This window comes from Gouania willdenowi, chromosome 17 (genome assembly GCF_900634775.1).
Source record: "Gouania willdenowi chromosome 17, fGouWil2.1, whole genome shotgun sequence".
Classification (NCBI taxonomy): Eukaryota; Metazoa; Chordata; class Actinopteri; order Blenniiformes; family Gobiesocidae; genus Gouania; species Gouania willdenowi.
Genome location: NC_041060.1, coordinates 8,065,191 through 8,087,017, shown reverse-complemented (window position 1 = coordinate 8,087,017; position 21,827 = coordinate 8,065,191). Strand labels below are relative to the sequence as shown.

Below are 21,827 nucleotides of genomic sequence, written 5' to 3'. Positions count from 1 at the left end.
ATTCACACTGGAACGTGGCTGTCGTCAGGGTTGCTCACTGTCGCCCCTGCTGTTCAATATAAGTATTGAACCTTTAGCACAGTTAATTAGAGACGACAATGATATCCAGGGATTTTCAATAAATGGTCAACAACATAAGTTATCGATTTATGCTGATGACATACTATTATATATCTCCAATCCAAAAGCAACAATTCCCCATCTTAAGGACCTAATCAGTAATTATGGTTATCTTTCAGGCTATAAAGTCAATATTGATAAAACACTGGCAATGGATATTGTAGGAAATATATCACAAACCGTTAAAGACCAGAGTGGCTTTAAATGGCCTAAAGATGGTATTAAATACTTGGGCATTCAAATTCCTCCATCACTAATTGATCTGTATAATACAAACTACAAGGTGATAATAGGGAAAATTAAAAAAGACCTGGAACGATGGACAGCCCTGCCTCTATCTCTCTTAGGTCGAATAGAAAGTATTCGTATGAATGTGCTACCACGATTCTTATACCTCTTTCAAATGCTGCCGATAAATATTCCAAATTCTGTTTTTGATGAGGTAGACAAGATGTTTTCCAAATTTATATGGCAATGCAAACGACCTAGGATCAAATGGCAAACTCTAAAAGTATCAAAATCTCGAGGGGGACTTGCTGTCCCTAATCTTAAACACTATTTTTGGGCAGCTCAAATGAGACCCCTGATTGTGTGGATGCAGGACTTGTCTGATACCCGTTGGCTCGATATTGAAAAAAGTTTGTGTAGCAGACCGTTAGAGGCTCTCCCTTTCTCTGACATTCCATTTAAAGATATTCGTATGGGTGAATGGACCATGATCACACTAAAGATCTGGCGTAAAATAAAGCAGTCGTTTGGCTTGCCAAAAGAAATTTCAGCCCTTTCTGATGTTTCTTCCCTCCAAGGCTTTGCCCCGTCTACCATCGATAGGGGCTTTAAAACTTGGTCAACTTCTGGTCTTAGCAAACTCCATCATCTTGTGCATAATGGTTGTTTGAAGTCATTTGAACAATTAAGGGGTCAGTTTCGGCTTCCCTCCTCGGATTTCTTTCGATATCTACAATTAAGAAGCTTTTTGACAAAACATAAAGAATGGGTAAAAGTGTTAGAACCATCACCTGTTGAGGCTATTCTTATAAAAATACAACAAGGTAATCAACCTCTAAAGACTATCAATCATTTTTACAAGGCTTTTCTAAATTTGAATACAAACAATATATCTAATATAAGGATAAAGTGGGAGGCTGAGATTGGCACTGAAATTACTGAGGAGAGGTGGGATGAAATCTGCTCCGAAGCACACCTGGTGACCAACTCCAGTTCGTGGAGAGAGTTTAAATGGAAAATATTAACAAGATACTTCAGGACACCAGAAATAACTTCAAAAATGAATCCAGTAAATCCTGATACTTGTTGGCGAAATTGTAGTACTGAGCTTGGGAGTCATACTCATATTTTTTGGACTTGTCCAAAGATTAGTCCTTTTTGGAATAATGTCTTCACTGCCCTCAACACAGTATTCGGTCAACCATTTTCTAGAGAGCCACAAGTGGCTATTTTAGGTACAATTCCTGATGGGTTTTTAGGAAATAGCAGAAAATATCTGCTAAGAATTCTGCTGACAGCTGCACTCAAATGTATCACCATCAAGTGGCTGCAGTCGGACCCACCTACTTATTCTAATTGGATTGAGAAGGTGAGAGAAATTTATCGGATGGAAGAAATTACTTATTCTCTGAGGCTTCAGAAAGAGTTGTTCATTAAAAGATGGAGTCCCATGATGGATTTGCTATCTTAAAAAGATGAGCATAGTGTGGATGTTTGTTTTTGTTTTGTCTTTGTTGTTATGTTCTGGTATATATGTATTTTGTCTGATTATTTGTACAATAGTTTCTGTATAGTATTGGCATGCACTTACAGTATATAGTGTGATAAATGTGATTGTATTGTACAATGTTATAAATCTTAATAAAAATTGAGTTCTAAAAAAAAAAAAGTGACAAATGTTTAACATAAAAAAAGAGAACATTTTATGCTTAAATCACAATATTTGACTATGACTATAATAAAATCTAAACAAGTAGGGCCTAAAAATGAGCCGAGTGGAACCCCACTTTTACATTAATGGATAATGGAAACTTTAACAAAAAAAAAAATCTATTTTGACAGTTGGATAAAAAAATACCACTTGTTTTTTTTAATATTAGTACATGGATTACAGTTAGTTACCATTTACTTGTTCTCGCAAGTTTGAAAAAAAAAAGAAAGAAATTGTAATTGACATTTGTAATTGACATGAGGATATATTGTATTGTGACATGCAAATCGTGAATCGTATCATCAGATTTGTGGCAATGCACAGCCCTAGTCATACAGTATTTTTGTACTGAATGTGAAAATAAAAGTAGACCAGTAAGAAAAGAGTTAAACCAGCGGTACCAGGGCCTGCTTTGTTGTAGACGTCTGTCTGCTACACACAACACTTAATTGGAAAATTGTATCTTGTTGTCAGCCTCAGGCCTTCTGCAACGCTGCCTGTTATAACCTTTGGTTCTACATTTGTTAGGCCATTTCCCTGTTTGAATTGAACTTTACTAAAAACCTCACGCCATTATCGTTGATATTCATCCAACTTTACACATGTGGCATGTTCTGTGTTCCACATCTGTCACGGTCTCAGTCAGAGAGAGAGAGAGAGAGAGAGAGCAGGACTGCACGGATTTATGGTGGACAGAATGTCAGCCAGCTGGACAAGTGGATAATGCTTTTACACAAACACACACACACTATGATGCATACTCAACGTCTCTGTCAGCCCTGAGGCTCTACACTCAGAGCTGCTGATGGATGGGTCATCGTCTCTCCTTCGCAGAGCTCGAAACTCTCAGCTCCCCAAAACTTTGAGGTTCAGGTGGGTCGGTGTCGGTGGTTTCAGTGCATGTTGGTAGACCATGCAACTTATGTTCACTTTGTAGAGTTTGTAGTGTTTCAGGGGAGCTTTAATGTGTGATTTTCTGTTTTTTTGATGGAGTTTCTTACTGTCACTTTAAACAAGCCAAAACAACACATGTGGAAAAAAGCTATTGTGAAACGAGTGAGTCATTCGTGCACAGAGGACTAAAGTAGATTATCATTAAGATGTTTGTTTTTTCAATAGTCATGCTGATGGGTGTGTCTTTATTTGAAACTTTATTGCTAAAAATGAATATTGTTTAGTTGTAGCTCTACATGTACAGTCCATAGATCAGAGAAAGGCAACTGTATCACAGCAGGGGCCACAAAACTGTGGTTTTATCATCTGATCCGAGGGCCAGATCAACATTTATGTCAGCATTAACACGGGGAAAAAAATGATTTATCTTTTTTTTTTGTGGTTTTGATGTTTTGTCAGTTTTTAGACATTTTGTATGTTTTTGGAGTCATTATGTATGTTTTTTGTTATTTTTTGTGTTCTAGTAGTAATTTTGTGTATTTTTCTGTCATTTTTTGCATTTTTTTGTCGATTTGTGCATTTTTGGTGTCACTTTCTGTATTTTTGTTGATGTTTTCTGTATTTTCTTGTCATTTTATGTAATTTTTTAACAGTTTGTGTGTCTTTGTAGTAATTTTGTTTAAGTGGTTGTTGTGTCTGTCTTTGTTATCATTTTATGTTTTATGAGCCATTTTGTGTATTCTAGGAATTTTTTTGTGCATTTTGCTGCTGATTTGTGTGTTTTAGGAGTTATGTTGGGCTTCATATTCCTTCCAACTTCTTGAAATACAATTTCTGGGATTTGTTTCGGGGGCGGCAAAAAATTATACTTAGGGACACGGACACATGTGGTGCCCGGGCCGCCAGTTGCCCATGTCTGCCATAGAACCTTATTGAAAGAGATTTGTTTGAGAGGAGCTAAAAAAGGTTGCCATTTTTCATACTTTGCATAATGAAGAAGTTGAGACTTTTCCTTCTCTGCAGTCTTTGAATGAACTTTTGATTGTCAAATGTACAGGAAAAACATCATCATCCTCAACTGCAGAACAGCAAAATGAAGTTTAATTTAAAGTTTTGAAATAGTGATTAATGCCAAACAATGAGCATTGGAGAATTCTATCAGTCTTTATATTTCTGTTTCTAGTGGATGCTTCTCTCAGTGAGGGTGTGTGACTGGAGCATCATATTTGCTTCCTCCTCCTCTTCCTCTGTCAGCATAGTGGATCAGATTTCTGTCCTAATGCAGGAGGACCAACCCTTCCTAAAGCACTCTAGCTCTACGTTTATGCACATGTGTGCATTTGTATAAATACACTGTCTGTCAATTAGAAAGACAATGATCTTAAAAGGAACAGAGCAGCACGTACTACTGTAGCTTCAGTTCTTTACCAGATGAAGCACTTTTATTTGTACATGCTCTGAGTTTCTTTGTTCACCTTTGACTATCGTTGGTCCATAAATAGGGAAGGGCTTCATCTGAACAGATTTAGAGTCTTAAAGCTGTTTGAAAAGTCTCAAAGCTAATATAGCAGACTTTCCCATGCCTTAGCATGTGATACATGAACATTTAATCACACATTATACCAAATATGACCGGTTTATGATGTCACTGAGACGGGCGCCATGTCAGACCATCTACGTTAATCTGATCCCACTAATCCAGGATTACATAACTCATCTGATTCAGCAGCAGCAGCAATTTGTGTGTGCGTGTGTGTGTGTGTCTGTGCACCGTATTCTTCATGTGAAACCAGCTTTGATCAGGTTCAGTACTTTTTTTATTCTTACCAGAGGTGATGGATCACTAGTCCACCACAGAGAAACTTTATTTAACTGTATTCACTGTTAGAATATTGTGAGAAAATGTTTTCATGTGTGATCGTGGAGAATGCCAACCCTCATCCCTCAGAGATCAAGTCTTCACCAACAAAATGACTTGTTTTTGAGCCAGAACTGAACCACTAGTTAATGAGTGTTTCAATCTTCAGCTGAAGTTAATCGTCTGAAAAAGCTGCTTCTCATTTTTGGTCGGAACTGTTTTTCTTTTCACTGTTGCGTGATCGCAAATGGTCAAACGTTCAATTAAAGGGTTGAAATACTTAAAGATCAATATTCTAATGGATAATATTTTTATTTTTTTATATAATGTAGTGTATAAAGACAGTATTGAACACATTTTGTCCTTGACAAAGTGTCGCGATTTATCAGAAAAGTTAAAATCTTTAATTTCCTGAGATAAAACTCTCTTAAAATTTTCAAGTTTATTTGATTTTATTTAAATTGATGATCATAATTCTGAATAGCGTCATAGCGTTCATTCAACATGACCAACATGATCTGAAATCCAGAAAAAAATGTTAATGTACGACACTTGTTTTGCTATAGTTTATGTCTCACTGATATTTATTACCAAATATAACAGCAAAATAATTCCAGCAAGTTCGTTTTGTTCTTTTTAAATAATATGTTAAGGTTTCATTTGTTCAGATGATTGTTTTTCAGGAAATGTACTTAAAACTGTTATCTGAATAAATGAAACCCTAATATATTATTCTTAAAGACGACAAAATCAACTTTCTGAAATTATTACGCAGAAGTCAAGGAAACATTAAAGCAATCAGCAGATGCCTCTGAAGAAGACTGGCAGTTGACAGTCGAAACATGTCAGGAGGTCAAAGTACACTTCCTGAAACATATTAGTGTAACAGTAAAATGTTTCCTCCTGTTCAGTCAAAGTAAGAATAGAAGATGAATATCACATTATTTTGTAAAAGCAGGTGCTACTTTCCTGGATCATGATAACTGCAGTTTTGAATTAAATGACTGAAAGGTTTTTGGTTATTTTTGTTCGTTTTATATATATATTTATATATATATGTATATATATATATATGTATATATATATATATATATTTAGATTTTTTAAAAAGTAATTTTCTAACCTGAGGAGTTCCTCTAAAGTTGAAACTGATTAATTGATTGGGTTGTTGACCTGTGCACACTGTCACAATTTTCAAGTTACAAACTGAAATATTAATACATGAAAGCGAGACAAAATACATTACCACACACTTATTTCAAGGTTTTTAATCTTCTTTTTTTTTTTTTACTTTTGGACGTGTTTATTTTAAACTTTCTTAGTTTCTTAATGTCTCGCTTCCATCACTTCCTCCTGAGACGAGCTCTAGTCGAACACCTGAACGGCTTCTCCCTGCGTCACACCCAGCTACCTAGCACCCGTTCTCCTGGCACACATGGTTTCCTTGGTAACGCTCCCTTGGGGCTGATACGATTGGCCGTCCCAGGACTCGTGTTTACTTGATGCAGCGTAGCTTTGAGAAAGGCGACGCTCTGCACTGTAAACGCCGCCTCTGCTGTGTGCTGGAGCTTTGGGATGGGACGGCGTTAGCAGTCGGGGGGACGGATGCTCCTGAGAGAGCCCCTCGCCTGGCTCTGTGGTTATTTTTCGTAGGTATCGGCTCACTTTTGGCAGCTGTAGGGAGAAAGTTACCTGATTTTTAAGAAGATACGTGAGAAGCGCAACCGGAGATCACTGGATGTTTCATTAATTGAGTCTGATCTCTCTACTTTTTCTATCCCTGTCCTCTGCAGATCTCGTGGGCTTCCTAAGCTGAAGGAATCAGGCTCCCATGAGTCTTTGCTGAGCCCAGGCAGTGCAGTGGAAGCTCTGGATCTAAGCATGGAGGAGGACGTGTTCATCAAGCCTCTGCACAGCAGCATCCTGGGACAGGAGTTCTGCTTTGAGGTGAGACACGGGACCACATGGGAAAAATACATCCTCATCATCATCATCGGCAGCAGTCAGAATAGAGTTTTAAAAGAGACTTCAGTCAAAAAAAACACAGGAAAATATTACTCAACAGTAACAGTGTGTGTTTTGTTAAAGACATCTCTCACTATGAAGGTGATATGTTAAGATTTCATTTATTCAGTCATCTGAATAAATGAAACCTCAACACATTATTCAAAAATAACTTGTTGGAAATATTTTATCATTACATTTGGTCATAAATATCAGGGGGACGTAAATTATAGCAAATCAAGTGCCGTACATTTATATTTTCTTCTGGATTTTAGATCATGTTGGTCATGTTCAATGAACCAACACTATTCAGAATTATGATCATCAATATAAATCAAATCAAATAATCGCCGAAGAAAATAAGAGAGCTTTATCTAAGGAAATTAAAGACTTTTACCTTTTTCCTGAAAGATCCCAACACTTCATGAAGGACAAAATTTGTTTTTAACCCTAAAATGAAAGTTTCTCAAATTATTACACGGAAGTCAATGAAACATCAAAGCGATCAGCAGACGCCTCTGATGAAGACTGGCAGTTGACAGTCGAAACATGTCAGGAGATCAAAGTAAATATCCTGAAAAACAGTTGTCTGAATAAATGAAACCTTAACATATTATTCAAAAAGAATTTGCAGGAATTATAAATGCTTATAAAGGTGGTTTGCAAACAAAACAATGCAATAAATATGTATCAAAAGACCGTACGTTTGACTCCACTAAGACTTCAGTTATCCTAGGAAGTAACAACAACAATGTATGTTTTTTTTGTTTTGTTTTTTAAATTTTATTTACTGCTTATTGATGCTACGTTAGCTGTTTTGTTATGCATTTGTAGGTTGAGATTAGTTTGGTTTAGTAATTTGTATTCACAAAGAATGGAATGAATTTTTTTAATTATATTTAGTTGACAATTTAATTAAAAATAAAAAAGCTTTCCCTGCATTTACATTATAGTAGTCATGATAAAAATGTTAAAGTTTAATTTATTCAGACAACTTTGATTTTTTTCTGGAAATTTGCTTTGATCTCCTGACAAAGAACTCAAAAAGACACATCAAAGCGATCAGCAGACGCCTCTGAGGAAGACTGATAACTGACAGTCGAAACATGTCAGGAGATCAAAGTAAATTTGATGAAAAAAGTTATTAACGTATTCATTTAAAATTTAAATAAAAAGAAAAAAGACAAAATGAAAGTGAAGTATCCACTGACTGAAGTTCAACAATGTTAACACACACAATAAAGCCGAATAAAAACAACAGTGTCAGAATTTACCTGAATGTTAACAAATAGACTGGCAGCGTTCAGTAGAACCTGAGCTGAAACAGTAACTTGATCTCACTTTATACTACTGGTTACTACTGGTTACTACTGGTTATGGTTACGCTGCCGCTGGCCAAATGTTATGAGACGTTCAATCCCTCCTTTGTTTCCTCTCCACATCCAGGTGACATATTCAAGTGGCACCAAGTGTTTTAGCTGCACTTCAGCCTCTGAGAGAGACAAGTGGATGGAAAATCTGAGGAGGACGATTCAGCCCAACAAGGTGATCCATCCTCACTCTGTCAGCGTTGGCTCTACATCAAGGATTTATGATGTGTGGATTAAACAAATCACAGGAAGTCAAGTGTTTGATCTGCTGTTGTTGTAGCGCTGCAGGATTTGTGGAATTTTTGCAATTCCAATTATGGTAAACAATAATGTGATCGCAATTGAACGAATGGTGTAATGACACTTCTTCCTTGAGTAACAAACATACAGAGTATGAATCATTTAACTTAAAACACACAAGTATAATTAAATACAAAATAAAGCTTTTACAGTACTGTTTTCAATTTATTTTCTACTGTAAAAGAAAGTGCAAAGACAATAGTAATGCAGCATTACTGTAAACTTAAGGTATTTTTATTTTAAAAAAAACAAATATTGTACTGTACTGTCAGAAAATAAAGGCCTTTTTGGAAAGGACAAACAGAGCAACTTGGCATTACTGTAAACTTAAGGTTTCTATATAAAAAAAACAAATTGTACAGTACAGTCAGAAAATAAAGGCATTTCTTCAACGTGCAAACAGAAACAGTGAAACTCTATAAGTTTAGACAAAAACAGTAGCTCTGGGGCCGCAAGCTTTACAGCGCTGCCCTGCTCCCAACTCGCCGATTCACTGCACCCTCTCTGCTCTACGGTGGGCCCCTCCCCCCTGGTGCGACTGTCGACCGGAGCGGTCTGTACTCAGTGCGCCCCGACACACAGGGTGGGGACCGACTCTGCGATGTCGACCACCGACCGATCTTGAAACACGGACCCCACCATCTAGGACTCTACCCAGGAACGAGGTCCTGGGTAGAGGTAGGTCATGCTCCTTGTCATTCATATTGGTCACTCTCCCCATCCCCTTCAGCTCTCTGGAATGTCACATGACCAAACAGGCTCCACACACACACGCATCCCAGAAATAAACACGATGATTAAACGAAATCTAGACGACAGACCCACTTGTCTATTTCAATTGCAAATCGCAGCCTTTTGTGCAGTTATATAATCGCATGTTTTCATTTTGCGATTGTGGATAGATTAATCGTGCAGCATTAGTAGTTATGTTGATGAAATCCCATTCTATGTGGAGCTGCTGCCAACATTAAAGACATCAATTCTCTGTAAAATGAAGGAAGGCTCAATTCTCTCATAATGAAATCTTAAAAGCATTAACTCTGATGATGCTGTTCTGTTTTATCTGTGATCTATGTTCACCGCTGCACATCTTTTCATTCTTTGTGTCCTGTATTTTTATTTTTTTTTTACATTTCCTGTTTGTGTTTGCAGGACAACTGTCGACGGACTGACAATCTGCTGCGACTATGGATCATCGAAGCCAAAGATCTGCCGCCGAAGAAAAAGTACTTCTGTGAGTTGTGTCTGGATGACGTCCTTTACGCCCGGACCACCAGCAAAACCCGCCACGACAGCCTGTTCTGGGGCGAGTACTTTGACTTCTCCAATCTGCCCGCCATGCACAGCATCACGGTGCACATCTACCGCGACGTGGACAAGAAGAAGAAAAAGGACAAGAACAACTACGTGGGTCTGGTCAACATCTCGGTGTCGAGTGTGACAGGGCGGCAGTTTGTGGAGAAGTGGTACCCGATCAGCACGCCCACCACCAGCAAGACCAAAGGAGGCGGTCCGTCCATCCGCATCAAGTCCCGCTTCCAGACCATCTCCATTCTGCCCATGGAGCAGTACAAGGAATTTGCTGAGTTCATAACCAACAACTACACCATGTTGTGCTCGGTGCTGGAGCCTGTGATCAGTGTGAAGAACAAGGAGGAGATGGCCTGTGCTTTGGTCCACATCCTGCAGAGCACGGGCCGGGCCAAGGTCAGAACCTCAGAGACACGGGTGTCAAACTCATATTAGCTCAGGGGCCAAATACGGAGCAGTGTATCTTAAATGGGCCACAGATTTTAGGCGGGAAAATAAGTAATTTAATCATTATTGTGGTCTAGTTCAGGTGTTTTCTGCTGGACTCACCCTAGGACCCACATTAAATCGCGACCCACTTTTTTTTATAGAATTCAACCAATTCAGTTTTTTTTAAAAATAGCTGTTGAAAACACACATATATGTATATTCTTTTTAAAAACATAAATCTATTTATATTCCTGTACAACATACATTTCACAACATGCCTGTCAAAAGAAAAGTTTCTTTCAAAATAAAGTCCAACATGAGACATTAAGTATTTATTTATTTTTGACCAACTGTCCGAGACCCACCCAGTACAGGTCTGCATCCTACTTTTGGGTGTCGACCCACCAGTTAAGAATCGCTGCTCTAGTTTACATTTCCACATATAAATAAATTGTAAAATATGAATAATATAATAACAAAGCAATAAGTGACATATCTGTCCCAGTCCTTTCACTTTCAATTTATTTGATTTTGTGACACATTTTTATGTAATTTGGGCAAATCTTGTGGAATAATTTGAAGAAAATTGCAGGATTTGGGAAAAATTGAGAGTTCTTTTTACAATTTGAGATGAATAATAACTGCCATCATGTGATATAAGAGTAGGGAGCATGTGAGCCCTGCTAATATAGTGGAGTTTCATTGAAATTGTGTATTTATTTGGAGATATCTACAACTGAAGGATGGATTCATGGTTTCTCTGACTTGCTTTCTGCGGCGGGCCAAATTGGATGCCCTAAAGTGCCAGATTTGGCCCCCGGGCCTTTAGTTTGACACGTGTGCTCATAGATATCCTACATCCCAGAAAAACACAAATGCACTCCCATCTTTGTTCAAATAATCTACAGAGGAGCTAAACTTCACCTTAAAATGGCTTTTGTAGGTACTTGTTGATGGTTGTTTTTTAATCCTTGTCTTTTTTTCCTGCCATTTCAGGACTTTCTGACAGACTTGGTGATGTCGGAGGTGGATCGATGTGCTGACCACGATGTCCTGATCTTTAGGGAGAATACGTTGGCTACTAAAGCCATTGAGGAATACCTGAAACTGGTGGGACAGAAGTATTTACACGATGCACTGGGTGAGTCTCTCACACATACACAACTGCAATAGTTTGGTAATACAGCATTTTTAAAGTAGTCAATGGCTGTGTTTGAAATGTCATACTAACGTACTACTCATACTAAGTCTGACGTCATAATGAGTATGTACATTGAAGAGTAAGCGAGAAATACCCAGATGTTTTCTATATCTGGACAATTTTTAAGTATGCACGGTGGGCACACTAGTTATACTCAACCGCCCCATGATGCATTACGACCAGAACATAAAATCATCCTGGGACCAGCTTCAAGCTAAAAATCAAACATCTCCTTTTCAAAATAAAAGCATCTCTTCTTGTCTTCCATTAGTAAATATTTCTTTAACCTTGTGATTTATTTTTGTTTTTGTGTGTGTTTCTGTTGTCATTTTGTGTATTTTTGTTATTTTTACAGTAATTTAGTGTCATTTTGTGTGTTTCTGTTGTTTTTGGAATAATTTGTAAATATCTCTGGTTTTGTGTGTTTCTTAGTTTTTTTAATCATTCTGGGTATTTTAGTTGTCATTTTGTGTAATTGTTGTCATTTTGTAAGTATTTCTTTAATTTTGTTTTTGTTGTTTTTTTTTTGTGTTTCTGCTCTCATTTTGTGTGTTTTTGTTAATTTGAGAGTGATGTTGTGCATTTCTGTGTTTTTGGAGTAATTTGTAAAAAATCTCTCATTTTTTAAGTCATTTTGTGTTTTTTTGAGTCATTTAATGTTTTTGTAAATTGGGCTCTCGTTTTGAAGTTAACCGGAAGTTTTGTCAGTAGCACAATGGAAAATGTGGGATTTATATGTGTCTATGTGATTTTTATGGATCAAATGAGCACATGTTGATATTCTACTTGGTCACTTTCTCTCTTAAAATGTTTTCAGAACTTTCAAAGGTGGCGAATCAACAGCGATATTTAGCCTCAGTATGATTCAGTTTTTTTTATTTTGTTGTAGGTTCGAAATGCATCTTGGGAAACTTGGAAGTATACTTCAGTGGGAATGGCCATCATCCTAATCATACTTTTAGTACATAGTAGATAGTATATACTCATTGAGTTTGTAGTGTATAGTACAGAGTGTGCCATTTTGAACAAAGCCATTGTTTCTACAGTTTAGCTTTATTATCTCTGATTCTAGTTTTTTAAAAGAAAACAAGGCTAAAAATAGCTGAAAATAAAATAGCAGCTAATGTCAGCCCAGAGACCTCTTTCGTTGCGTCGCTTCTATTATTGGAAACAAAAAAGTTCAAGGAGTTGAAAATCAAAAAAAAAAAGTTTGATGTATTTATAGCTTCAGATCTGAAAATAGATGATCACACTCAGCAGTGTGTGCTGTGACTGCAGCCTCTCCCTGTTGATGTTTTTAGCCGACTCACTATCAAATGTTCAACACCGTCAGCAGCCTTCGAGGCCGGATGTGTGTTTAGGGAATGTTTTCACTCATTACACTAAGACATATTTTGATCACTATCATGACATGGTTTGTTCTTAGCATGTGGCTTAATTTGGTGTGGTCCCTAATGTAAATAAAAAAGTTGACTCTAAAAACATACAAAACAAGAGAAAAATACACAAAATGACAACATATGTCTTATATGATAGGATAAACAGAAATTGACAATAAATTAATGCAAATTGACATTAAAAAGACACAAAACAACAACAAAAACAAACAAAATGCGAGAAAAGTATTTAAATTGACAACAAATATTATAGGGAAACCTGAAATTGACAACAAATATGTGCAAATTAACAACAAAAACACACAAAGTAACGTAAAACCCCTTCCAAAATCAGAAAAAATATACAAAATGACAGCAAAACCCTTTGTTTGTATGATTGCTCAGGCTGGTCATTATTCTGAATACTGACATTAATGTTGATAATGTGGCCTTTGTATCAAACGATCACATTTTTGTGGCCCACGCTGTGATAAAAGTTAATAAATCTGCAAATGAACTAAATGTCATTAAGATGGAGGAGATTTTAACACTTTAAGTGAAATGTCTTTTTTTTTGTACTTTTTTCCCAGGGGAATTTATCAAAGCTTTGTACGAGTCGGACGAAAACTGTGAGGTTGATCCGAGCCGATGCTCCAGCAGTGAACTGTCAGAGCACCAAAGTAACCTGAAGATGTGCTGTGAGCTGGCTTTCTGCAAAATCATCAATTCATATTGGTACGACAACGCTTCACTCCAAAAGCCTGTGATTGTGTTCAGTTTGAACTCACTAATGATTTGGGAATGTTTAACAAATTTGGAACCAGAAAGAAAAAAAAAAAACAGCTTTTTCTGCCAATGTGTTCTAGAAAAACACAATATGAGAACAAAAATGTTTAAAAAGTTACTCAAAAACACACAAGACGACTAGAAAAATTCTGAAAAGGACTCAAAAAACGACAAAAAAATGAAAAAAAATATATATAAAATGACAAAATAAATGCACTAAATAAAATGACAAATGCACAAAATGAGAAAACAATTACACAGAATGATAACAAACACACACATGACCCCTTTGTTCTCTCCTTTATTATTGCTCAGATTGGTCATTACTCTAAATGCTGATCCTTCATTTTTATGTCAGTTACAAAATTGTACAAATTGCCTCAATGTTTCTATTAAATGTAATGTATAATTTCATCATTAGGAGACTATATTTACTTGGACAAGCAATCCTTTTCTAAGATATTTAAACACTGATAAATGAAATAAATAAATTTAAAAAAAAAAAACAAATTTGTTGAAAGCTTGTTTTTTATGAGTTAATGTATTGTTTTTTTAGACTTTAATGTCCCCTGGTCCCCAGTGTGTGTTTTAGTCTTTAAGCAGAAACAGGAGCTCCTCAGTGATCCTCTCATCGACATAAAGGACGTTCTATTGTTTACCCAGACACACTAAAAGCCTCTCCGAGTGAATAATTGTGTTGAAACCCGAGCCCTCGCTGAGTGCTGATGTGCTTCCTACTTCCTGTCTCTGCAGTGTGTTTCCTCGGGAGCTGAAGGAAGTGTTTGCGTCGTGGAAGCAACAGTGCGTCGCTCGCGGCCACCAGCAGGACATCAGCAAACGTCTGATCAGCGCGTCGCTCTTCCTGCGTTTCCTCTGCCCCGCCATCATGTCTCCATCACTGTTTAACCTAATGCAGGAGTATCCTGATGACCGCACGTCCAGAACGCTCACGCTCATCGCCAAAGTCATCCAGAACCTCGCCAACTTCACAAAGTGACTATCTCCGCTTTACTCCATCCAGATGTTTCCTCTGAGGACAGGTGGAGCTCATCTGTGTGTGTGTGTGTGTGTGTGTGTCTTCTCTAGGTTTGGGAACAAGGAGGAGTACATGGCCTTCATGAACGACTTCCTGGAGCACGAATGGGCAGGAATGATGCGTTTCCTGTCTGAGATTTCTAACCCAGAGACGCTGTCCAACACTCCAGGCTTTGAGGGTTACATCGACCTGGGCCGTGAGCTGTCAGTGCTACACGCTTTACTGTGGGAGGTGGTTTCACAGCTCGATAAGGTAACAGCACACTAAGCACTATCTCTGTGTGCACGTGTGTGTGCACGTTTGTGTGTGCGAAGGGTTCCTGTTGCTACACTGGATGAATCAGAGGTGTAAAGAGCACTGATATATATACTACTCAAGTAGAAGTACTGTTACTTGATTAAAGTACAAGTAATGACGCGTTAACACCAAAAGCGTCAGGTGTACATTCACAATATATGGTGGACACGCTTCTAGGGAGCATCGGAGGTCCCGCTGTGCGTCCCCCGCCTCCTGTGAGGCGCGTTTTGAAACATTTTTGTGCGGCGGAAGCTTTTGACGTGCGTCCGGCGCCTCCAACATGGCCGACACTAGAGTTGGGATTGTTGAACTTTTGGGGCATATCGCGGGGCAGCGACCTATCAGGAGCACTCCCCAACTGTGACATATTCAGAATAATGAGGGGAAAAAAAACACTAACCAGAGACAGATGGACAGGCATTCTTCTGCTGGCATAGAGCGCCTGTAGTTGGTGTCCTGGTAGGAGATGTGAGCGCCGATACGGGTCAGCAGGTCGTAAAACTGGGCACGTCCCAGCGCAACTCTGGTGAATCCAGAAACGGCGCCGAGGCGCAAATGAAGCCAAGCCACTCTCTGGATAATGTAGAGCTGATGAACAGGAGGCAGAGGCGGCGTGTTCAAAAAGGAACTCCAAACTTTATTCTCCATTCAAACACATTCCTCTATAGCCCTCTGACATCACAGTGCACACACTGAGTCACACCGTAATACATCCGACCTGAAACACCGCCTTCCCAACGCAATAATGTTCCCCACCACTTCACAGTCACTGAGTGAATTATGAACGTAACTGATCGCCACAATATCATCCATTGTATGAACACCACCTGCAACAGAAGCCCCTCCCCGAGCATCTTCGAGGCTGGTGACAAGCGTCTGTATTCAATGAGCACAAGCATCCAACTACGCACGTGAGGCATGATTTTGACGACCAAAACGCGTTTGGTGTGAACGTACTTTAAGTCATTCGTAAAATACTCGCCTACAAGTAAAAAGTAACTCAATTAAATAGTAGTCAAAGTTACTAGTTACTTTCAACCCCTACGTTTATTTTTGGCAATAAATCTTGCCATGGTTCATACTGCATACAGTAAACATCTTCTGTATAAACTTTAAAATAATACCAGATAACACCAATCAATTTATTACAAAGTAAAAAGTATAGCTACATTTATGAACTCTAAAATCGTGCCATGCCAACTAACAAAATAATAGGCAGAAACCACAACCTGAACCCAAGACAGTGGCTGGGCGTTGATCAGAAATGGCACGACTCAGAACATATGGATTATTTGATTGTTGTCTGGTGATTTCATTTTTTGTAGTTTCACATTGTCCGTTTATCATTTTAAAAGAAAAAATAATAATAATTTACTCAGTAATGGTTGGGTGTAGAAATATAACAAATTAATTTACTTCTTTTAAAACATACTTAAGTACAAGTAAAAATTATTGATTTACAAATATACTCAAAGAAGTACAAACAACGTGAGTACTTGTAATCAGTTACTTTCACCTCTGGTTTTCACCATGTACAGTATAAAAACACAGAATACTTTGAATATCTATTTGTGCAAAAGTAAAGTTGAAAGGTGTGCTGAGGTTCTGGGACGACCTAGGACCTATGTTTTTTAAACTGATGATGGCCACTAGAGGGCAGCATTTTAAATGTGCTGCTTTAGATTCCTCCACCTGCTCCTTAGAGAGACTAACATACAGTGTGAATCCCGTCAGGAGCAAAGATGACTGAATGATGACAGTGGGTGTAGGGCTGGGTGATACATCGAGATTCAAGATATATCGAGTTTTCTATTTTGGCGATACAAAAAATTACAATATCACCTATATTGTTTTTTTTTTTATATATAGCTTATTTTGTTTGTTTTAGGAGTTGCTGCTTTCACTACTTCTCAGAACAGCACGAAAAGCACAGTTAGATGGATTACTGAGTGCATCCTAACCCTACACATCTACACTAAATAACTCACTCACACGTGCTGTCTCTTATAGGCCAAAAAGCCAAAAGTGTCACATATTTTGCAACTTAATAAATGTGCCTGTGTGGCATTTTTCGTTAGCAAATTTATCCCTGAATTGTCTTTCTGGTAAAACTTTATTGAGTTAAAATTATCGAGATCTATATTGGCATTTTGAGAAAATATATGAGTGTGGGTCCATATCGCCCAGCCCTAAGTTATATATATTTCTAGGGTTCACTTGTAGTTTGGCTGTTAGTCAGTGAATGTGAAGGAAATCACTTCAATAGATTTATTATCACATTAGCACGGCATGGCTGATCCTCCCAGCATGACCTATAGACTGGACCCCCCCACCACCACCACCTCCTCCACACCTCCCACCCTGTGGAGCTCCGCCCCCTGCATGGCCCTGCTGTGTCACACCTGGTTGTGTTTAGGAGAAGCATGATGTTTTTGCTTGTTGTTGTTGTTGTTGTTGTTTTGTTTTCATCCAGTTTCCCTCATGTTTTTTTTCCCTCCCCCTCCTCCCCCCCTCTTTTCCTCTTCCTCCTGCTGCTGCCCACCTTCTGTTTTCTGCCCCTTTCATCATTTTTTGTTTCCACCACTGCCACCATTGCATCCTGGTGCTTCCATTCAAACCTTAAACACACATAAACACACACACACATACACATACATCCCAACCCCCACTCACACACAAACACACAACTCCAGGGTGAAAATTCCTTCCTGCAGGCCACCGTAGCAAAGCTGGGCCCCCTGCCGAGGATTCTGGGAGACATCTCTCGCTGCCTGGCAGCCCCCACGCCCGTCCAGCAGCAGCTGCGGCGCTTCCAGGATCATAGCTCCGCCCACAACATCAGCAGCAGCCTGTCATCAGGGTTACATCGAATCTTTGAGGACCCCGTCAACAGGTAAAGCCCTGCCCCCCTGCTTCTACTTTGTTTCAATTCTACACTTCCAATGTGTGATTTCCTGACTTTCATGCCGGGGTTGTGGTCAATTATAATTGTACTAGCGTAATTGATCATTAATTACAATTATGGCGTAATTATAATTGTAATTGGAAACAACTGCTGCTGTTGTATTTGTAATTGACTTCAGAAAATTGACTTTGTAATTGTAGCTACAGTGGAAATCTTATAATTTGAGAACCATGTTACTGTTCTATGTTCTATACTGACAGAAAAAGGGCTCAGACGCGCGCACCAAAAATAATAATACCTATATTTTCATGGATCAGTATCCTAACAAGGTAACCAAGAGATAAAAAAAAACTATTTAGATGATAGATGTTTTTTTTCTTTTCTGTATATTTTAAAGCTGATTTAAAACATGGGTCATAAGATCAGATAACCTTTATTCGTCCCACAAAAGGGAAAATTACAGTATTTCAGCAGCAGATAAATAAACACCGTAATAAAAAAAGGAAGATATACACACACACATACAGGCCTATACACAGTACAGAGAGAAAGAGGGAAGACGATGGTGCAAGAAAGGATATTGCACAATAAAAACAATTAAAAAAAATAAAACTGGATATAAGATATATTTTTAGTGTATTTTAGAACTGATTTAAGACATTGATCAAAACTGACCCATTATCATAAGAGATGCTAACAGAAAGCTAACACAAGAGGAAGATTATTTTACCAGATTTTATGGGCTTATTTATTAAAGGCTCAGTAATTGTTATTAATTGTTATTGAACTTTAGTCATTTCGAATGTAATTGCAATTTACTTTCAAGGGAAAATTAACAAATGTAATTTAAATTGTAATTACCAGTCACTGTAATCATAACTGAGTTGTAATTGAGCCTGAATCATCGAAGACGTAATTGTAATTGACTCCAACCCTGCTTCCTGCAGCCGCAATGACGTTCGCAGCCTGCAGTCTCCAGTCAGTGAGCTGATGGATGGTTACCCTCGTGGGCAGCGCCCCCTGCTGACTCAGCAACACCCCTCCACTCGCACCAGCTTCTCTGACCACGAGGAGCGGGACGGCCTCCTCCCCAATGGGCGGAGCATCTCTCTGGTAGACCTGCAGGACCCTCAGAGCCTCCACAGCCCGGGGGCGCCCCCACTGCACCACGAGGCACCGTCCCGCCTCAGCAGGGTGGGCTCGCAGGCCTCCATCGGACAGGCCCCGCCCCAACTCACCTACACCCAATCCAACACACAGTCGACCCAACACCAACTTAAAGCTTCGTCCAGAGACGGCCAGCCCCAGAGTGCCCCCCAGGTGAGGCGCCCGCTGCATCCGTCCCTCAGCCAGCAGCGCAGCCTCCAACCGCTGTCCTTCCAGAACCCCGTCTACCAGCTGAGTAACCCCGCCCACAGCCTCTCCACACGCTCCGCCCACTCGCTGCAGCGGGACTCCAGCTCAGAGAACCTGAGCACGGAGAGCTCGCACAACAGCCACAGCAACTCGGACGACTTTGGCAGCCAGGTGGGGGTCAAAGGTCACGCTGCGTCCAACAGCAGCCTGGACGAGTTGGGCAGCAGCAGCAGGCGGAGCACGCAGAGCGAGGACTGCTCCACCCCACGCAGACACCCTCCACCCAGTCTGCCCCTCGGTGCTGCCACAGCTGTGGCCGTCCCCCGTCAGAGCACCACGGCAGGCACCGCCCACATCATCAAGGTGGAGCAGCAGAGCAGAGGTGGGGCTAGGACACCACGCTCACACCCGCACAGCGCCTCGCTACGTAGCAGCAGCAGCGCCAACACTGAGCCTACGCCCACAAACCGCCCGCAAAACGCCTCCTCAGTGGAGAACGTGGCTCCACCCACCAGGAGTACCAATAAGCAGCCAGCACAGGTACGGCAGGACAAACTTCCACCTTCTCTCACACTGCATACAGTAGTGCTGTGTGATATGGAAAAAATTGTATGTCACGATATAGTATTTCTTCCTTAAAACTTACATGAAATGAATGAAAAATTGTTATTCATTATATATTTTATTATATGTAAAAATAATCTAAAAAAACAAATATCCCAAAATAAAGGCTACTTCTTTAAGAATCTTCTCAATGAAGGAATATTTGTGACTTTTGCAACATATACTGTTGTCACTGACTTGTAAATTTGTATGTGGAAAGGCCACCAACAATAATGGCCACTGCTATCAAAGATCATATATCATCGTAGAGGTTTGGTTAGGTTTTATTCCTTAAAAGTCCGTCTAGAGCAGCAGGTGATAGATTAACACATCCATTTGTAAGACACGTTTGCAGCTATTTTGCTTGAAAGAGTCATATTGGCTGTAGTGACACAGTTTGTAGCCAGACTAATTGATGATTCAGGTCGCTCCAGGTGACAAAATCTGGCCGAAAAAGGCAGCATTTCACCTCCTTTTGGGACCAAAACCACATACATTAAATTAGCGATATAAATGATAGAGGGTTATATACAGTTGACGTTTTTATATCGCACTACAATATATATCGTTATATCGCACAGCATTAGCAGACATGATGTAACGATGATGTCACTGCAGGGGGCGTCTCCGGTGGAAGCCGTGGCCATGTCTCCTGTGGAGCGCACAGCGGCCTGGGTGCTAAACAACGGACAGTACGACGATGAGGAGGAGGGAGCAGAGAAGAGCAAAGATGAGAGCAGGAATGTGGAGAAGGTAAAGAAGAAGAGACTCACTTTGATATGTTTGTGTTGCCGTGACGACACTGATGTTTCTCCCTCCTCTATGTCTATGTGTGCAGTATGAGCTGGAGATCTCCAGACTGAAGGAGCGTCTGAGGACGTCTGGTCGTCGTCTGGAAGAGTACGAGCGACGTCTGCAGACTCAGGAGCAGCAGATGCAGAAGCTGCTGCTGGAATATAAAAACCGTCTGGAGGACAGTGAGGAACGTCTGAGGAGACAGCAGGAGGAGAAGGACAGCCAGATGAAGAGCATCATCTGCAGGTATGACTCAGCACTTCCTGAAACACACACACATCACATGATCCACAAGTTGTGTGAGGACTCAGAGTGGGGGGTTTACCTGCTTGTTGTAGGAAAAAACAATAATAAAAAAACCCTACCTGTGCTTTTATTTTGAAGGGGATTAAATAATGCAAGTGACAACTATTCCTTCCCATAACAAACACTGAGTCCAAACTTCTCAAACTTATTTGGGTGTAGGTGAACTTTCAAGCCCCTGTGCCCATTGTTCCCCAAATAATCCTGATTAAAAACCACATTTTCAAATGTATTGAACAAATGGAACAAGTAACATCATATTTCATAATTAATCCAAAAAAGAAATAAATTAAATTAATCTCCTGCATGAGAAACAAATGTAAAAGTGCAGCAGCCAAAAATACACTAAATAACAAAACATTGTTTGCAATCTGTGACAAAAAGCTTAAGAAAAAAATATTAAATTCAGTGCTCGTATGAAATGAACTAACATCATGTTTCATAATACAAGTAACATGTTTCATTTATAAATCAAAACTCAAAAACTAAATCACCCCCATAAGAAAACAAATGTAAAAATGCAATAGTCAAAAATACACAGTTGAAATGGTTGATATCAAACTGCAGCATATTTAGAATTACCAGCATTCATAAGTTTAACTGGTTCATTATTAAGAACTTATTTAATTGTCAGGACACGCACTCAAGGTGAGGCGTCGTTCCAGTTTTACGGTCCACGTCTGTGGAACAGTCTGCCGGAGCACCTCAGGGCTGCAGAGAACGTTCATCTTTTTAAGAAAATGCTCAATTAGCTTTTAACTAATTATTTATTCATTTTAGGATTGTTACCTTTCATGTTTTTATTGTTATCTTATGTGGTTTTTATAGTTTTGTTATGTTGTTCCTTGAATGCATCTCTTTTTGCATTTGTCCATCCAAAAAACAGAAGGGATGCAAGTTTTTTTTTTAACTAGTAGATCATGAACGTGGTTTCACCCTGAGTT

General features: G+C 39.3%; 1 protein-coding gene across 6 annotated transcripts in view; it reads left to right on the top strand.

The window, feature by feature from the left end:
* rasal2 (RAS protein activator like 2) overlaps positions 1 to 21,827 on the top strand; it is a 106,920-nt gene that overhangs the window by 82,086 nt on the left and 3,007 nt on the right. For 5 of the 6 annotated variants that reach the window (XM_028473163.1, XM_028473161.1, XM_028473165.1 and 2 more), the window contains 11 exons: positions 6,605 to 6,758; positions 8,262 to 8,360; positions 9,638 to 10,192; positions 11,222 to 11,366; positions 13,393 to 13,537; positions 14,342 to 14,581; positions 14,675 to 14,876; positions 17,615 to 17,814; positions 18,774 to 19,722; positions 20,404 to 20,538; positions 20,624 to 20,826. In XM_028473163.1, the coding sequence (XP_028328964.1) occupies positions 6,605 to 6,758; positions 8,262 to 8,360; positions 9,638 to 10,192; positions 11,222 to 11,366; positions 13,393 to 13,537; positions 14,342 to 14,581; positions 14,675 to 14,876; positions 17,615 to 17,814; positions 18,774 to 19,722; positions 20,404 to 20,538; positions 20,624 to 20,826 (3,027 nt within the window). The remainder of the gene's footprint in view (positions 1 to 6,604; positions 6,759 to 8,261; positions 8,361 to 9,637; positions 10,193 to 11,221; positions 11,367 to 13,392; positions 13,538 to 14,341; positions 14,582 to 14,674; positions 14,877 to 17,614; positions 17,815 to 18,773; positions 19,723 to 20,403; positions 20,539 to 20,623; positions 20,827 to 21,827) is intronic. The other variant, XM_028473162.1, reaches the window with a different exon arrangement.